Source organism: Dermacentor albipictus, chromosome 2, assembly GCF_038994185.2.
Source record: "Dermacentor albipictus isolate Rhodes 1998 colony chromosome 2, USDA_Dalb.pri_finalv2, whole genome shotgun sequence".
Lineage (NCBI taxonomy): Eukaryota > Metazoa > Arthropoda > Arachnida > Ixodida > Ixodidae > Dermacentor > Dermacentor albipictus.
Window position 1 is genome coordinate 194,923,895 of NC_091822.1, and position 18,712 is coordinate 194,942,606.

At 48.3% G+C, this 18,712-nt stretch overlaps 1 protein-coding gene across 4 annotated transcripts in view; it reads right to left on the minus strand.

Moving 5' to 3' along the window:
* Positions 1-1,036: 1,036 nt before the first annotated feature.
* Positions 1,037-18,712, minus strand: part of LOC135898539 (solute carrier family 2, facilitated glucose transporter member 1-like) — a 102,138-nt gene continuing 84,462 nt past the window's right edge. For all 4 annotated transcript variants that reach the window (XM_065427548.1, XM_065427546.1, XM_065427547.1 and 1 more), the window contains exons 2-5: positions 12,404-12,730; positions 10,666-11,091; positions 9,113-9,628; positions 1,037-4,648 (exon numbers count right to left, since the gene is read on the minus strand). In XM_065427548.1, coding sequence (XP_065283620.1) covers positions 4,505-4,648; positions 9,113-9,628; positions 10,666-11,091; positions 12,404-12,730 — 1,413 coding nt within the window. In that variant the 3' untranslated portion in view covers positions 1,037-4,504. The remainder of the gene's footprint in view (positions 4,649-9,112; positions 9,629-10,665; positions 11,092-12,403; positions 12,731-18,712) is intronic.

The following is an 18,712-nucleotide window of genomic DNA, read 5'->3' on the forward strand; positions in this document are numbered from 1 at the left end:
GCAGAGCACCCGCCACAAAGACGATGTAGGCCACGTCCGAAGCGCGCCTGCGCGCTTTATTACAGGCTCAATAAACGTTTTCCCAATCCAATCCAATATAGAACACGTGCTTTTCGATATTTTCTTGGAATGTGTCCGTGTTGAACTTTGATCCCATCGTTGAGACTTCAGCTGACGTTTGTATCCTGTTGAACAGTCACCCATCTTCTATAGTTTAAGCTTTGTTTCAGTTAGCTTTAACCTAATGTAATATACCAAACGGCTTTGTGTTTCCTTACCTGGTTCACGCTGAGGTTGGCATGCATAGGCCCCACTGATGCAGCATTGCAGTGTCGGGAATTTTCCTTTGATTTTCAGATTGCCGCTGCCCCCGAAGTAGTCATTCACTAAAAAAGCCGCTTTCTTTGCTCCGTTCATACAAACGCACAGTGATGGCGCCGTGCAAGCAGAAAGGCTGTTGGCTGTAAAATCTTGATTTTACCTTTTAATCTGCGTGATGGAGAACTAAGCTTTCGTTCATGTTGGCGGCCAGCGAATACAGCGGACTGCAACGAGCCACCTTTGACAAATGTATAACGTCCTATAGCTCCCCTTCGGCGGCGAGTTTGCCTCACTTGATGGAATTCAATTTTTAAATGACTATATTAGATAAAAACTTGCCATGCGCACCACGGCAAACGGGGTCGATCGAAGTGCCGTACCTCACCGCAATGTTTCAGGTAAGGCGGTACTCTCGCACAGTCGCTAGTACTTGCTTAGCAGGAAAACAACGCTGTGTGCCGTCATGTTATCCTGCGACCTCCATATAATTTGCGTTCTAGACAGTCTACGTTCATCGTATGTTACATGTAGTCACATCAGCTCTTGCTCCTTTTGGAGGACCAGTTGCTATGCGTTCCTCATGAATGATTCGATTCGTAGGACAATGTTACTTAAGAAGCTGAATAATAAAAAAAGCACCTTATTATGAATGACATCATCACGATCCCGTGATAAGGGCTGCGTGCAAATTCTCGCACGAAGTGAAACAAATGGGTTTCGAGACAGTGCACAATCTGTTTATTACCGCAAAGTATGTACAACTATAGTGGTCACTCCTGTGGAACACGCACTGCGGCCTCCGCAGAGGGACACCTCTGCTGCTAAGCTCTCCTCATATTGTTAGCTGCCCTATATGCACAAAAATAAATGCCATGATCTATGTACAAGGTAGCGGAGCCTAAAAGAGTGTCAAGATAAAATACATAGCTGCCGCTCGATTACCGGCAGGCTAACTGCACCGTCCAGCGGGAACTGCAGTCGCCCTGCATCGCGTTCGTCCCGGCGGCGCGTGTAGGGTGACCCCGGGGCCACCGGCCAAATACACGTGTGCCATAGAGTTTCATGCAAAAGTTACAAGGCAGCGTGGCGCTGTAAAAGCTCAACCATCATGGAACTATGTGTCATCATCATCATCATCATCATCATCATCAGCCTGGTTACGCCTACTGCAGGGCAAAGGCCTCTCCCATATTTCTACAACAACCCCGGTCATGTACTAATTGTGGCCATGCCGTCCCTGCAAACTTCTTAATCTCATCCGCCCACCTAACTTTCTGCCGCCCCCTGCTACGCTTCCCTTCCCTTGGAATCCAGTCCGTAACCCTTAATGACCATCGGTTATCTTCCCTCCTCATTACATGTCCTGCCCATGCCCACTTCTTTTTCTTGATTTCCACTAAGATGTCATTAACTCGCGTTTGTTCCCTCACCCAATCTGCTCTTTTCTTATCCCTTATCGTTACACCTATCATTCTTCTTTCCATAGCTCCTTGCATCGTCCTCAATTTGAGTAGAACCCTTTTCGTAAGCCTCCAGGTTTCTGCCCCATATGTGAGTACTGGTAACACACAGCTGTTATACACTTTCCTTTTGAGGGATAGTGGCAACCTGCTGTTCATGATTTGAGAATGCCTGCCAAACGCACCCAAGCCCATTCTTATTCTTCTGGTTATTTCAGTCTCATGATCCGGATCCGTGGTCACTACCTGCCCTAAGTAGATGTATTCCCTTACCACTTCCAGTGCCTCGCTACCAATTGTAAATTGCTGTTCTCTTCCGAGACTGTTAAACATTACTTTAGTTTTCTGTAGATTAATTTTTAGACCCACTCTTCTGCTTTGCCTCTCCAGGTCAGTGAGCATGCATTGCAGTTGGTCCCCCGAGTTACTAAGCAAGGCAACTCAGAGAACTATGTGTATATGACAGCTATTCTCCGAGTGTCGGTGGGCCCTGAAACGCATACAGGAAAGACGCAGACCTGTTGAAAAAGAGAATAGGCGGCACCAAGTAATTTGCAAAGTACCATCGCCCTGCCTTCTACATAAAAGTTTTGCACATAGAGAGTGTGTGGACGGTACGGCGAAAATTGCAGTGGCTTGATGCCTCGCAGATATCGATCATTTGACAATGGAAGCTATCAGGCCGCTTGACTGATTTGAATGACAGCGAAAGCAAAGGAGGTGCCGTCAAGTTTTTTAAGAAGTGCTCGGTGTGGAAAAAAGAGTTCGGGCAATCGGTACCTCGTGAGAGGTAGAGAGCATTGAAGGGAACACTTTCTAATGTTATCACGTCAGGTATCTTTGCTCTCCTAAAAAGTAACTTATTTGCATGTTGGTTGAACCACCATACTGCCGACTCCTGCGGACTCAAGCACCACATTTTTCCTCTTCCAATGTATGCATAAAAGCGCAGAAGAAATGTAGCAGAAACGCACTTCGATACTCGTGTAAACGCGCCATCTGTAAGTTACATGTTCATAATTACCGATATACACCACAGTATAACTTTCTGCAGCTCGTTGCTAAGGCAACACCGCATTCACTAGAGGCGCTTTTGTACCGCTTTGAAGCATCGGACGCGTGACTGAGTGGTAGCGTCTCCGTCTCACACTCCGGAGACCCTGGTTCGATTCCCACCCAAGCCTATCTTGCAAGTTGTTTTTTATTCATGAAGTGCCTGCCGGGATTTATCACTCACGGCCAACGCCGCCGACGACACCGGTTTTTCTGCGACACGAGCTCCTTAACGCTGTCGCGTTAAAACTCCATGGCAAGATCGACGCGATAGGGTCGGTGGGCACATTAACTACACATCACAGAAGCAGCCACGGGTCCCAGAATTTGCATTCCATGCATATTCTCGGGTCCTCAGCATCGCAAGCCTTCAAGTTAAAGGGCGCAACACACTGCACGGCAATAAAATAAATAATCAGTTGCGAATTCCGCGTAGAAAGAGATGAATATGTGTGTTGTATCACTAAAATTAGAATAAAACGCGCGGGCGGACTCGACCCACCGCCACACACATTCGAACCAACTTGCTGTTCAACTGCCCTGTGTAACTGAACAGACAGCAGCATCCTCATTTACAGGCTCGGAAGTGCTGTGGGTTCCTTGCGGCCACTATCGTCGGTGTAGCCGCTTGCTAGAGATGATCGGCACACGCACGAACCCCGGGGTCACCCTCGACTACGCGCAGCATTGAAGGAGGCCGGCAGGGAGCGCAGATGCCACTTTGCTCGCGCTGAGGAGACACGCAACATACAGTCGGAGGATGTGACTGAGCCTACGCGGGGAGGGTTTCTATTACTGTACCGCTCTATTGGGCAACGTTTTGTACAGGAGGAATACCGCAGACGGGTGCAGCCAAGGCGGTTCCCTCTCACGCACAGACTGCTGCTGCTGCATACAGTGAGTAAGTAGCATCGGTCGCAGGTCGTCCAAGTATTATCACAAGTGCGCGTCATCGGACCACTCTTATCTGACCAACATCGATGGAAGTCGCCTATATATCATCATTCGCTCACACAGTGCCCGTCATTTGCGAGCCGTGTGGGCCGACACGTCCGCCCCAAGTTGCCACTGGTTGTGGTAGACGCCTTTGATCGCTTGAAAAAGCTCAGGGCGGACGTGCAGAGGTAAACCGATCAGGTTGGGGTTGGGTTGCGAGGAGTGAGTGGGGAATTCTAATATCTCCGGACGATATGCCACGCGGCCTATTACGAGCCTGCACCAGGTTTAAACGACATGCGCTTCCACAGACTTCCAGCGACTGTGGAGGCCGCACGCACTCTCCGAAAACCGACAGAGACACACAGGAGCCGAAGACAACACGACGACACACTGCAGGATATCGACGGGGCTTCGAACCCGTCTGCAGTCAAGCCGTACACACGGGTCTGAAGAGTTGACGGGTAAGACCGCTATAGGAGGTAAAACTATTTCGCTGAGAGTTCCAGAAGCACTGTGTGTGTGGTGGCGCCCTTATTTGCTGCCAGCGGGCGATGACGGCCTGATGATGCCTGGGGCTGAGCTCGGTGGTGGTGCCGCGGTATGCCCTACGGGTGGGTGGGGATGGGCCGGGCCGCAGTCAGCCGGTGGCGTCCGACTGCGGCGGTCCTCTCGTGGTGCCTCTGACCGCGCATCTGTCGGCCGCTATTGCGCAAGGGGGAGCCACCCGCAGCTCAGTGGTAGGCCCGCTGGCGGAACAGCGCGGCGATCTCTTCCACGCTCTTGTTCTTCGTCTCGGGCACCATGTAGTAGGTAAAGATCCAGAAGAACACCAGCAACGCCGTGAATATGAGGAACGTGTAGTGGTAGAGCACGCTCTGCAAGAGAAGAACACACGCGCAGCGAGGTCATTGGTTGTGGCACCACAACATCATTTTTTTTTCATTTTTTGTGGCAATGCTCTTACACGACGTTCTGCGATTCTAAGTAAAAAAACATTCCAAAACGAAATTTCGGTTGCACATGAAGCTCCAGCCACTTGCCAAGAAGCAGTTCTCAAGGGGACGCAGCTAGTTGAGTGGGTTGTAACATTGTTTTCTTTTGCCATAACTTAGTTTTCCCGAAACTGAAATGGAACTCAAGTGTTTCGATTCACGCACTGGATTCCTGGCCTTTTTTTTATTGATATGATATAAGGAGATCTTGGCGCGCAATTTAAGGCGCCGGCTACTCCTTATCTCTTGGGTGGTTCCGTCATACATCATTCAGGGTTCACGGTTACATATAAAATAATCTTTTCACACAAGCACAAGGACTTAAAAAGCAACGTTTCCACAGGAAGACTATGGCAAATGTCTCCACACCTATGTAGTCGAAAGTCTCAAAATTACAAACGATACTGTCGCCTAATAACACATTTTCTAGTCAGCGGGTCAGCGGGTACATACAATATACGTGGCAAATGTCTCCACACTTACGTAGTCGAAAGTCTCAAAAGTACAAACGATACTGTCGCCTAATAACACATTGTCTAGTCAGCGGGTGGTATATACATCGTGTAAATATATTAGCACATACAGTCACAACAGAGCAGTCAACATAACATAATTCCCAAACAGATGGATATATAGAGTGACATTGAAATGAACAGAACAATGAAAGCACTAATAACGTCCAACGATGCCGCTGTCTTCAAAAAAAGTCTTTGGTGCTTTTAAAGTGCTCTTCTGCAGGGCCGTTGTTGGCCAAGGGCCCAAAAGTTTCCTTAAACTGAAAGGTCTGCGGTCTAATTTACTTAGCGCTGATTTAAGTCGGCATCTTGGTGCGTCGTGATGTGGGCAATCTAGAAGGAGGTGATATATATCTTCATCTACAAATCCACAATCACATTCGGGGGTTTCCGCTCGGCCAATTCTGTGTAAGAAATGCTTTGTGTAGGCAGTGCCTAGATTTAATCGATGAATAAGCGTTTCCATAGTTCTATCTAATGACAATGAAAATTTGAATTCAATAAATGCATCAATATGATATAAGTCAGAGCTCTTAGAATTCTGGTCAAACCAAGTGTTTCTAGACATGTTGAAAGACGTTGTCCTTATAATGCAGCGTAATTCATTCTTTGATATTGGGGGCGGAGCCGTATCATCTTTCAGGTGCGCTTGTCGTGCTGCTTCATCGGCTGCTGTGTTGCGGGGAATGTTGCAATGCCCTGGTATCCACTGGAATGCTATTGCATGTTTCGCTTCGCTTGCCTTTGTGAGGTTTTTAAGTGTTTCATATACAGTGAAAGCTCGTTAATTCGAACTTCAATAATTCGAATTTATGGATAATTCGAACTGTACGATTTGGTCCGGCCAAGCTCCACAGAATTCTATGTATAAAAAAGTCCATTAATTCGAACGCGAGAAGGTTCCCTCACGGATAATTCGAACTACGCTCACCTGGCACACGGCCAGAGAAACGCGCCTACTGCCTACGCACAAGGCTATATTGCCTCCTAAACGGAGAGAACGGCGAGAGAAGGCAAAATAGGAAAAAAATCTAACCGACGCGGGGTCAGCCAGAAGGCAGCGGCGGCTGCCGCCTCTCCGTTCTACGTAACCTCCGAGACTTCTTGCCCATTGCGAATCTCGGAGGCTTTGCAAACCTTGTACAGCTGCTAATGTGCGGAGACGGCACGACAAGCGCCAAAACACAGCGAATCAAGTACGTCGCAGCTGCGCTTGCAATCAAGAACCAACGAATCAGGGCCTTCGCCACCTTCACATGTTCGGCGTCTTTGTCTCGGCAGTCTTCATCGGTTAACCTCTGTTTTCAGTTTAGGAGGTATCGGCCGTCGCGATTCATTGTGATGGTATTAAGCTTCGGCTAACGTTCGTTTCGGTGGACATCGGTGGTGTGGCACAGTCGGACCCAGAGCTTTGACTTGAAGATGGCGTGTGCCCGCGGCACACGCCATCACTTTCTGACACGCCAAATTTCTGACATTCTCTACTGCTTCCAAATCGCAGTGTACTGTTGCTCTCCTTCACTTTCGTTAGTTCGAACTTTCGTTAATTCGAACTGAAGCGGCTTCCCCTTGCGGTTCGAATTAACGAGCTTTTACTGTATTATACTGTCGCTGAATGTTTTCCCCTTTGTGCTGCAGAGTGATGTTAGAGCCGCCTGTGAATCGCTGAAAATTACCCATTTTTGCGCTTCTGTTACTGACAATATAAATTTTACTGCACATAGGATTGCCAACAGTTCAGCCGTTGTGGACGAAGTCGCACGAGATAACTTAAATGATTCTTGTTTGTTGAGGTGCGGTATAATGAATGATGAAGTTGAAGAGGTCGCTGTACTGGAGCCGTCTGTATAGACGTGTGTGTATCCTGAATACCGCATATATATCTGGTATAGTGCTAGTTGATGAGCAGCTTGAATGAACATGCCTCTTTTGCTGAATATCCCTTCTGCTGACAATTCGATTTTTGGAACTGTAAGCAGCCATGGAGGATATTCGATGTCTGAGTTCCAAAATTCATTTCCTGGCAATATGTGAGGATTTTTTTGAATTTCTATATGAACATAACTTCTATCTCGTTTCATTATGTCTAGAGCCAATGGGTGGTTTTTATGCTGGGTTTGAAGACGGAAATAATGCCGGCATGTTTCTGTAGTTCGCATAACTGGAAATGGTGATTGGCGAGCCTCAGCTATTACAAGAGAACTCGAAGTCGCTCGTGGAACTCCTAGACATAGGCGTAGTCCTTTAGCTAAAGGTCTTTGAAGTCTCTCTTCTGACGTGTGGGAAAGTCCGTGTAAGATGGGCGCGGAATATGCAATTGTTTGTCGTATTAATGCATTGTAAACAGTCAGCATGGACGATACTGATCCGCCCCATGTTGTGCCTGCAAGTCTGCGAAGTACAGTCACTATGGCATTGACCTCGTTTTCGAGTTTTTTTAAATGGGGTGCCCAGGATAGCTGCCTATCAAGTATTATGCCAAGAAATCGATGCTGTGTGACAATCATTAGAGGGTGTCCTTCCAGATTAAGAGTGAAATTTTTTAGAACAAGAAAGAGAACAACTACATATAAGCAAAAGAGACAGTAAGAAGCACTTTTTTACTGTAGCGAAACGTTATCGACATATCTGTTAATAAGTTGTAACTCATCAATGAAGTTTAATTTTCCATGTAACAGGGAAAGCTAGTACAGTCGGCTTGAAAAGGTGTTTTACACGTTGTTAGGTTGACTTGTATTTAAAGATACCAGAAATGCAGGCATCACATCATCGGTCATTCTATAATGACGAATTGATAACTCAATTAAATGACGATGCGAGGTGAAACGAATTCATGCAACAATTGAGAAGTTCACTTCCACACGCGTATCTGTCATTTTCCTATAGAACAAAACAAACATAGCTCTTCCTGGATAGTCTGCGACAGGGCACCAAAAAGATACCAGAAATGCAGGCATCACATCATCGGTCATTCTATAATGACGAATTGATAACTCAATTAAATGACGATGCGAGGTGAAACGAATTCATGCAACAATTGAGAAGTTCACTTCCACACGCGTATCTGTCGTTTTCCTATAGAACAAAACAGACATAGCCCTTCCTGGATAGTCTGCGACAGGGCACCAAAAAGAGCAGCACTATATATAGCAGAGCTGCTCCTTTTTCGGCACACAGTGTCATTTTTCAACAAGATTGCAGAGCCGTGGGAGGTTCCGCATTTCCACACAAAATCGCCATGGGCATCACGCATCAAGATCAATAATAAAAAAACAACGTTGAATTGCGCTTGTATGAAATAGAACAAATATATACCTGCAATCCACAGCATCGAAAATGTTTTACAAATAAATATTTAAGAAATCTCCTTCAATTTCATAAGTACTGTCCGAGTCTTCAAGTCAAATTGTGGAGAGGACAAGAACTGGCACGTGAGCTGTTGTACCCGGAGTCAAATCTCTTCATAGAGTACAGCCCTGAACGACGACCAGAAAATTCCTGGCTCCAACAGTGTTGCAGGATTATTTTGATTGATTGATTGATTGATTGATTGATTGATTGATTGATTGATTGATTGATTGATTGATTGATTGAGTGAGTGAGTGAGTGAGTGAGTGAGTGAGTGAGTGAGTGAGTGAGTGAGTGAGTGAGTGAGTGAGTGAGTGAGTGAGTGAGTGAGTGAGTGAGTGAGTGAGTGAGTGAGTGAGCGTGCGAGCAGATGAGTTTGATTTATGTAAGCTTAATGCTGGACTATGTGAGGCTGTAGTTGGAAGGCTGCAGATTGAGTTTGATTGTTTGAGGTTTTCCTAGAAGCCTCGCAACGAGTGCTCACCGTTAATGGTAGAAAGGCGAGGCCCACAAGGAAGTTTGCGCTCCAGTTGACAGCCACGGCGATACTAGTGGCGAGCGGCCGCGCGCCCTGTCCGAAGAGCTCGCCCACCAGGAACCAGGGGATGGAGCCAGGACCTGTGGCAAACATGACCACGAACCCGATGACGGCCACGATGCTCACGTACGACAGCCACGGCACGCTTTCGCTCAGTGCCAGGCAGATCGTTAGAATGACCGTGATGATAGCCATGCCGCCGAGGCCGACCAGATGTAAGGTGCGGCGGCCCGCCCGTTCAACCAGCACCAGCGAAACGATGGTCATGAGCACATTGACGGCACCCATGCCCAGCGTGGCCTGCATCGCCACTTCCGAGCTGAGGCCTGCCGACCGGAAGATGTCGGTAGAAAAAAAAATGGCCGCGTTGATACCCGATAGCTGCTGGGACAGCATAACCATGATAGAGATAAGAAGAGGGATCCGTAGCGTCATGTTGTGCATCATCTCATACAGGGTGACCTGCGCAAAATAAAGAAGCAAAACAAAACGACACAGCAGATAAGAATGAATCATCCAGCGTTAATGTACTACTGATGGTGATAAACACAACGTGTACTCATGTTTATTGAAAATTAAAAGGAGAGGATCGAGGAAGGGCCTCAGTAACAGCGACAACTGGGCCCGTGTTTTGCGAAGTTCCATTCCATTTTCTATTCCAATTATTAGACACGCCGATTGGCCTATTCCAGCGATAACGACGGCGCTGAGGTACCAGAGCCGAGTCCAGGCTGATGCCGAAGCGCGAAAAGAAAGAAAAATAAAACAGAGCGTTAGGAGAGATGACCACTGAAAGAACTTGGAGATGTTGGAGTATAGTTTAATGTGGGCTTCCACAAACGGTTCCGAACACGCATACCTCAAGAAAGTTCAGATGACGGTTGTGTAGTCAGGCGGGCGTTCATGAGAAGGTGCCTTGCTATGATACTGTCAACAGTTTGTCTCGAATATCTTGGGGCGTGTTACGTCAAAGCTTGGCCAATGTGTCACACACCCATACCAAATGGCGCATGTCAGGTGGTGATGAACGTTTGCTAATAACACAATGAATCACGCCCCTTCTAACCATTTTGCGACAGTGCTATGATGGGTAATTCAAGGCAGGCATGCAGTGAAAATACAAATGCAGGTGGTCCAGAGCCCGATGGTAATGGTATTTTGGGCTATTCTGAAGTACTCTGGAACACCCTTTGTACTGCACATTGATTAAAAAAAACAAATTGCACATATTACGCAGCGATTGCACATTGCACTCCGACGTCCTTCCACAAAGTAAGTGTTCTAGTTTGCACTTCCTGTTGGCGTTTGAAATTATGCCGACTGAACGCGTCAGGCGACGCCATCTCATCTCTGCGATCGTCTGCTAAGGCTAATCGTGTGCAGAACGGAGGATAAGCCCTGAAGAAGGTGGGCGGGTGACAGTATGCGGAAAAGCCTGTCGCTATGAGAGCGAGTACGAAGAGGGAAATAAATGTTGCGAAACTGCGGCAACAACTTACCCTGGAGACCATCTTGATAGCTTCGAATTCGGCACGCATCTCATCCATCTCGTCGTGCACCTCGATAGTGCCCCGTAGCCAGGTGAGCGCCTGTTGGGCGGCCACATCTCGGCCCTGGTTGATGAGAATGTACTTGGGCGACTCAGGACAGAGCGGCAGCGTGGCCAGCATAAACACGCTGGGCACAATGGTGACGGCGAACAGCGCGGGCCACCTGTCTGCTGTGCCCAGCGCCGAGGGCAGACCCAGTATCTGACTGGCCAGGATAGAGATGGTCACCACCAGCTGGTAGATGGTGCCCACAGCACCGCGAAGGTGCAATGGCGAGATTTCCGTTAGGTACATGGGTGCCAGGCCCGCGTTCAGGCCCGAACTAAAGCCCACGAAGAACCGGCCCAGGATTAGCATCTCGTACGAACGGGCAGACTACGGCATGGAAAAAGAACAAAACAAACACGTTGGTTACAACATGATACTGTGGCGCTTACCTATGCGGTCACTTCTATGGATACGCTGCCGTGTTTCGTAATATAAGTGCACTTTGCACTCACATTAAACAACCAATTAGCTTTTGACGATATCATCTGTACGTCCTTAGTTAGAGCAGTAACATTTATGTGTATGTTCTGCAGCGCACACTGCACCACAGGTGACTGCGTGCCGCTAACACACTATGTTCGCTGGCACGCGCGCTCACACTGGTGCCGAAGAAATCGACCGAGTACATCGACACCCGATTATGGAGCTTGGGATCTGCATCTGCAGCCTACTTTCCAAACGGAATAACACGACCTCAAGAAACACTTCCGTGCTCCCGAAAAGTTGGCGTGGAATGCACCAGTGCATACTTATTTCGCATGGAGAGACGAAAGCACAGCGTGTGAGGTCTGTGACGGCAACAGCCAGGCTGGAGAATCGCTTCTTTGGCAAAATAATCGTGGCTCAATGGTCTAGGCCGTCATCAGCACAGAGAGCTTAAATGAGTTGTTGCGTTCCTTGAGGACATGTGGACTATATCTGACAGACTTCAAGAGCTGTCCTTGCAGATACGCGCATATCTGCTTTTATATCTTATCCTTCCTTTCGATTCCTAATCTTTGCGCCACAGTAAAGTAGCCAGCCTATCCTTACACAGGCTAACCTCCCACTCTTTTCCTCGGTATCTCTCTCTATCTCTACCTATCTCTCTCTGGCACAAACAAAACAGTGTGGCAGACAAGCTCACTTAAAATAATCTGTGTGCGCTCTCAGATTTTGACTGCACATACAATAAATTAAGCACAGAAATTCAATCAGAATGTTTGGTTTACCAACACTTACACAGGTGCAACAACAGTGCGCTGTATTGCAGACACTGGTATCAGACTGGTACAAATTATCACAGAAATAAATCGCCAATTAAACTTTTATGGTCAGTCGCTGTCACTAAAACGGCACGCTTAGCACACAGCATTACGTCTTTGCCAGCAAGCCAATCCATGGTGATTATCTCATTTTGTTGTAGCGTGTCATATGTACCTTTCTGTTGTCCTTGTACAGCTTGCGCTACAACAAAATAAGATATGTCGTACCAACAAGCTCCTATAGCTATCCTCATGGTGATTAACTCGCTTCCGCCAACACAGTGAGCCAAACGAGGTTTTTCATAACTTCGACCACGGCATAGTTAAACGATAACTGAGACAGTCCGCGCGACAACAGCGAAAGCTGTGGTCGGGGAACACCTGGGTGAGCTCACCTTAGACGCCCCCATGAGTATGGCAGCGATGAAGACGCTGATGTTGTTGAGGAGCAGGCCTCCTCTGCGGCCGAAGCGCTCGGCGACGAAGGCAGTGAGCAGGCCGCCCATCATGCCTCCGACGCAGAAGATGGCCACGAAGATGCTGAAGATGAACTTGACTGTACCCTCGCCGGGTTCCTCTTCGAAGCGATGCTTGTACGTGTCTTCGATGAAGTCCTCAACCAGCTTCTGCGGAGCGTTGACCACGCCCGTGTTGTAGCCATGTTGAAAGGCAGAGCCCAAAGCCGCCGCCGCTATAGCGAACACCAGGTGCCGCGTTAGGCCCTGCGCAGGAGAATAGACACGCTCAAGATTTGTTTGGAAACGCAAATACTCCAGGTTAGAGAACAGCGCGAAATCTCTCAATGCACCGCTTGTTAATTCCTGCCCTGCAGAAATGAACAAAGAGAGAGAGAGAGATAATTTAATTGAAAGAAGGCAGAGAGGTGGGTCTGAGCTAAGGTGCTCTAGCCTGCTACTCTGCACAGGGGAAGGGGGAACGGGGACATAAAGTTGTGATGAGGGATGATGATGACATAGCAAGGATGCGCAAAGGTGAGAGCAAGTTCAGCACTCAACAAAAGTTTTACTGGTTGGTCTATATTGCATTGATTAAGAAAACAGCACGTAAGAGGCAATGGCGCGGAGGCACAAGTAATGGCAAAGATAAACGCTGATTATTGCTGTATTGGAATACGTCCATTTACCAACACTGCAGTAAATGTATGACCACAACTGATCAGGTTGTACATAGCGCTTGCCTTTGCAGTCTTGCGTCCATGTGCGATACTCTGTGGCGCATTTCGGGTATGGGACTCTCTATGGTATTTAATTTATTCGACTGTATTTTTATGCTAATGTGTCGATGAAGTACCGTCGTAGCATTTAAAGAAGGGACAACGTTACTCGCACAAAAGTTTGCAAGGAATACCTAGGAAGAGATGCTACAATACCGACAACCGGTATCGCTTATGTAAAAAAAAACGAGCTGGAGTGCAATGTTTCCCGCATAATGGCGCGCTGACCCTCAATTAGAATCCAGATCATAACTAGATCAACAAGCAATTTTCGATTTTTACAAGTAAGCGTTTTCTTCAACTGGGGCCGGTCACTAGACCCGTAGTCGAGTGAATGCAGTTGCCCTTGGTGGCAGGCTGGCCAAACAGCACAGTAACCAACGAGCAACCACTGTGCTTCACATCTCATCACATCTAAACCAAGCTTTTCAGATATTTCAAATGTCTGGTTATGATATTTCCATAGGGATGTGCTGGTGTCCTGCGCTCAAGCTACTTCAAGCCTAGCCTGTGACAAAAACACCGCTGCAGCCGCTCGTAATTACGACTACTGAATGCTGCTCGTCATACTATCTGGCATTCATTTAAGGTTGAAGAACAGGTGACCTGGTCTGGGCACTGAACCTCATAATAACAACAGCTCCTGGCCTGATGCTTATCAAACGTGCACTGGGCTCGCCCGTCGGCACCACGCGAATCCGTGTTGATTTCCTTGTCGTAATCCCCATGCACATGTCGCTACTGGCGACAACCTGACTGCTGCCGAAAGCGCCATTTTTAGGTGCGGCGACTGCTATTCAGGCATGAAGCTCTAACTAATTAATTGCTTCTCATATCTAAATCTGTGCTTTTCAAGCGCGGCTATCCAAATTTGAAGGCCGCTTTAGTAAACGAAAGAACACTCGATATATTGCGTGCATTTGTATGGAGGTATTACAATGCCACTGTTGGAGGTTTATATGCGTAAGACACAAGCAGTCAGTGTTTGGTGCGCTGTGAAGAACCTTCTTTCGCGCTGCAGGGTCTGCCCGGTTAATTTCTCTCGACTTTCGTTTCGATGTCCCAAAGAGTTGACGCCCGGATTCAACAGCACTGTGGAACGAAAGAGCGCCTGCCGTACCAGCCAGTACAGGAGTTTGCCCCCGTGTCCCGGTCGTTCTCCACGAGCGGTGGGCTGTGCCAGACGGGTACAGCCCCCCCTCCCCCCCCCACCCCCCTCACACGTCGTAACCGCAGCATCACAAACGACGCGGGTCGATTTCGTAGCGACGGGAACCTCCCAAGGACATCGATCGGCGCAGAAATGGCGCACTCACTTGGCGGTAGCGGCGCCACACATGCTGTTTGTATAGCAAGCAGCACGGTTTTGTCCCTCGCCCACCAGGCACGTGGGCGAGGACGGAACAGCGCCGGGCTCAACCTCTACGTGCGCGCTCCGCTCAAAGTACACTTTGCGTGCAAGAGGTGAGCTGCGCGCAAGTCTACGTCGCGTGTGGTGCGGCCTTCGTCCAAAGCACGGCTTCTTCGCCCTTCAAGAGGATCGCGTCCGCGCGCACGCATATCACCTAATTGGTAACTGACCGGCGGCTAAGAAGACGTCTTACGGGAAGGTATACTTCAAACGACAAAAAGTGAATGATGCAACAAAATTGACTGCTTCTTTAAGCTCCAATTTTCCCCATACCTAAACACGAGACGGAAAGAGACACCATGTTGGTGGAAAGATGTACCACGTGGCAGATCGCTGGGTAAAGACGATACAATAAAGCGGTTTGGCCGGCGAAAAGTGGGGAATGGTAAATATTTTCCGGGATGTTTAAGTGTCTGTTTGGGACGTTTGCACGATAAACACCACGAACAACCATTCCTTTTCACGCTACTGCAAAGGGTCAAGCGCAGCGTTTCAGAAATTATATGCCGAGACAGCGCCACAAATCGATTATACGTTCAGATGCAACGACATGAGCTTGCCCCATTCAGTGTCTCTTACAGATTTCATCATTCACAGTTGCAACATCATTTCCACATTTCATCATTCACAGATTTTCGGCAACTGTGAATGATGAAATCTGTAAGAGACACTCTTTAATGAGGGATAAATAATTTTTTTCATCATCATCATCATTCACACATGCGGCGCAGACTGCAACGCAATCCAGGCACTAGGGACGACCCTACTCGCCCGATCTACGATTCGAGCGCCTCAGTTTGCACGAGGTACGTTGAATAATCAACTCCCGTTGCACAAGCCAGGCAATAAGCGCTTCCTGCATTTCTTGCGCAGCAACCTTGATCTCCAGTCACGGCTTAAAGAAGGCCGTCGCGTAGCTCAACAAAAAACTACCATGGGCGCACAGTCGCTGTGCTCGCCGTTTGTTTGTTATTGCAATTTGGCACGCGTAACAGTGCACAGCGTCATCATTCATTCGTCCTATTTGCGTAACACCTCCAGCAAAGTGCAGTAGCCGACCAGGGCAAGGTGGCTCGATCGCAGCGACCTCCGTGCCCATCTTTATGAATTCATCTCCCTCTCCTTAACATTTTACCGGCAACGCTCTTCCAGACCTTGCTGTGCCTTATCAGAGGCCGAAATAAAACACGAAGAATTTCGAGAAGCAATAAGGGTGCCTCGCGTATCTACGTCCACTCGGTTTATTTCGTACGAGCGAAGGAGCATAGACATACAATCACAGTCGTTCAATCCTTCGCTCGTACGAAATAAAATAACCCAAATGGGCTTTCTTTCTTTATGTCTACTGTGCTGTCACTCTACATCCCGCTCGCCTCTTTCCCCAGAATAGGGTAGCAAACCGGATCTTCTCCTCTGGTTAACCTCCCTGCCTTTCCCCTTTCCTATGTCTTTCTCTCGCACGAGCGACTGCCTGCGTTCCAACTGCGCCTCGGTAACCACTATAAAGAAATAATTGCGTAAAATGACAACAAAGGGAAAACGTCGACCCCACACTCAGAAGCCGAGTGCGTTGCCCACCGGGCTAAACCAGCGCCTCCTAGATAGTAGGCCTGTGCACTCTGCTTCATGACGTCATGCTAGTTGAACCAAAATTTCCACCACTAAACCCGGCGTGGCGAAAGCGGTGACATGCAATCCACCGCGGCTTACTTGAACGCGTCGCTATTAAATTTTATGGCAGTTGGCCAAGGTAGCATGGCGACGCGGTTCTAAGTGCACCGGCCCTGTGCTCTCTAGGAGGCGCTGCTGTACGCCAAGTGTCTCAACGCGCTCGCTTGCCCGCGAGGAGTTCTCAACTCGAAAGACCGCTCAGCGGCGTATACACAACTCATAAGAAGCGCTTAGGTGTTCTCGGATTTTTCGCGTTTGGCGCAGCGCGTTACAAAGATTGTTCAGTATGAAGCAGCTTGTTCGCAACAGAGTACTTCTGTTTCTTTTGTGTTCTCGTGCAGAACTTAATCTGATATTATTCGTGCAGTATTCTCTGCTTTCTGCAAACGAAGTACCTTTCTCAGTTTCTCGTTGAGTCTAAACTGGCTGCGCACGCAACAACTCCGGCGATGTTCCTATTAGACCAAGCAGTCGAAGTGGGTCAAAGCCTATGGCAATAACGTAGATGCCACTCAGCGGTTACCGGCAGTCAGTGAGCGGCCTCTACTTTTTTGCGATAGGGAGCGTACGCGTGGCTTCAGTTTGACGTGGCCTCATCTGTGTGACGCTTAGCTGATGGCATCTCCTGCAGTGAGCGCGTGACTTACAGGCTTGGCGAAACCGCGCACTTCGCAACACTGTATATTTGCGCCAAAGACAACCCCCGCCTCCTTCTTCTACATCACATCCCCGATACGTCGCGGAAGACGTAGGGAGGGGGAGTCCGCAAGACGACTAGACTGCGCGAAACCAGTTTTGCCGACGCTGTGCACTGCGTAGTCGCGCAAATTTGCACAGCTTTTGAAGAGTGAGCGACCGAGGTCTGCACCGCGGAAAGTTTTCGGGGGTGTGCACCGTGGCGACCGGTTCTCGCGCGCTCCCAGGACGACGAGTGCGCGAGCCCACCTGCGTGGCGAAACTCGGTGGCCGCCACATAACCACGCCGCTTGGCGGTGCGCTCTCGCACAGACCAGGGAAGGGGGAAGCCTCCGACTTCAAGGTAACAGAGGTGTGCGAATATTCAAGAAATCTAGAATAGCCAATCGAATATCGCGTCATTAGGTTCACTGCCCTCAAGTCAAATATCTACTATTTGTTTGTGCCATCAAAGTTGGGATTTCTATTCGAAAACTTTTTTTAACTTTTTGTTTAACATGGATACGAGAGGGAACCGAAATAAGAACAAACAGGCGTTATCACTGTGACGAATCGCGCAATGGTGGGCCAGAAGTACAAAGACCAGCCAGCGCAATTAGATGACTATCCGAAACGCTTGCGTCGCGTCTGGAAATAACCATATGATTGTTCAGAACGTATCTGTACTCTACGACCCGCATTCGATTAAGCGCAAATTGTTACTGGTATTCGCAAATTCCGACAAAGCAAGTAGACGAAGTCGCCAACACAAGCTTGCCCTGCTGTGCGCTTCGTGAATGCGCAGTGCCAGTAATAAAAATGTAATGTAGTCGCGGTGCCAAGGACCAGCACATTCATGACGATTATAAGGGCTGTTGTGGTGTTGAAGCAAAATTAGCTCGAGCCTCTGCAATATGAATGAACCTTCTAAATATTAGTGCTATCATTACGCAGTCTCTGCGGATGTATCTAACTCACGTCGCACCACGTTCGCATTCTGTACACGTAATTTGAGGTTCAAGATGTGGTCGTAGCCGCCACAGTCATTCCAGCGCCTGACATATCCATGTGCGTGCAGGCAAGCACGAATAATTCTAGACTATTTTCTTTATTCCAGTTTTACGCCCCTTACACATATACGCTACGACTACGGTTGAAGGGGCTGTTGCCGTGTGCGGAGTAATATTGCAGCCTACAGGCCTGCTACGAATTGCATAAAAGCAAAAGAAAGTCTAGAGTAGGCAAAAAATTCACAAAAACCAGGAATAGGCGCTGAGTTGAAAGTGGTATACTCAGTAACGTTCGCGTATGCCTCAGGTCTCTTTCTCTTTTTTCTTTTGTACTTGCCTGCGTTCCTTTTTTTTTTTTTGAACACAGACTCACAAAAGCTGCGGGTAAGGCGGTCGGTGCTACGGCTGCCATTCGAGCGGAAATGTGAATACACAGCTTGCTTTCAGCGAAGCGTGTGTTATCACTACCTCGAACAGCAGACGGCCTCGATTTTGTGCGCGAAGGCTTACCCGCACTGCGCCAGGCAGTACCCGGTGCAGGATTTCCCCGTCGGCAACTGCATGCTTTCTGCTGCGTGAATTCATCGTCTCGGCCGACGATAAAAGACGTAAAAGACGCCGTTGAGCCAGCACAACGGCCCCTTATACAGCCTCAGAAGTACACGATTCACCAAGTAAGAGCCTTAAGAACTCCGATACCCGA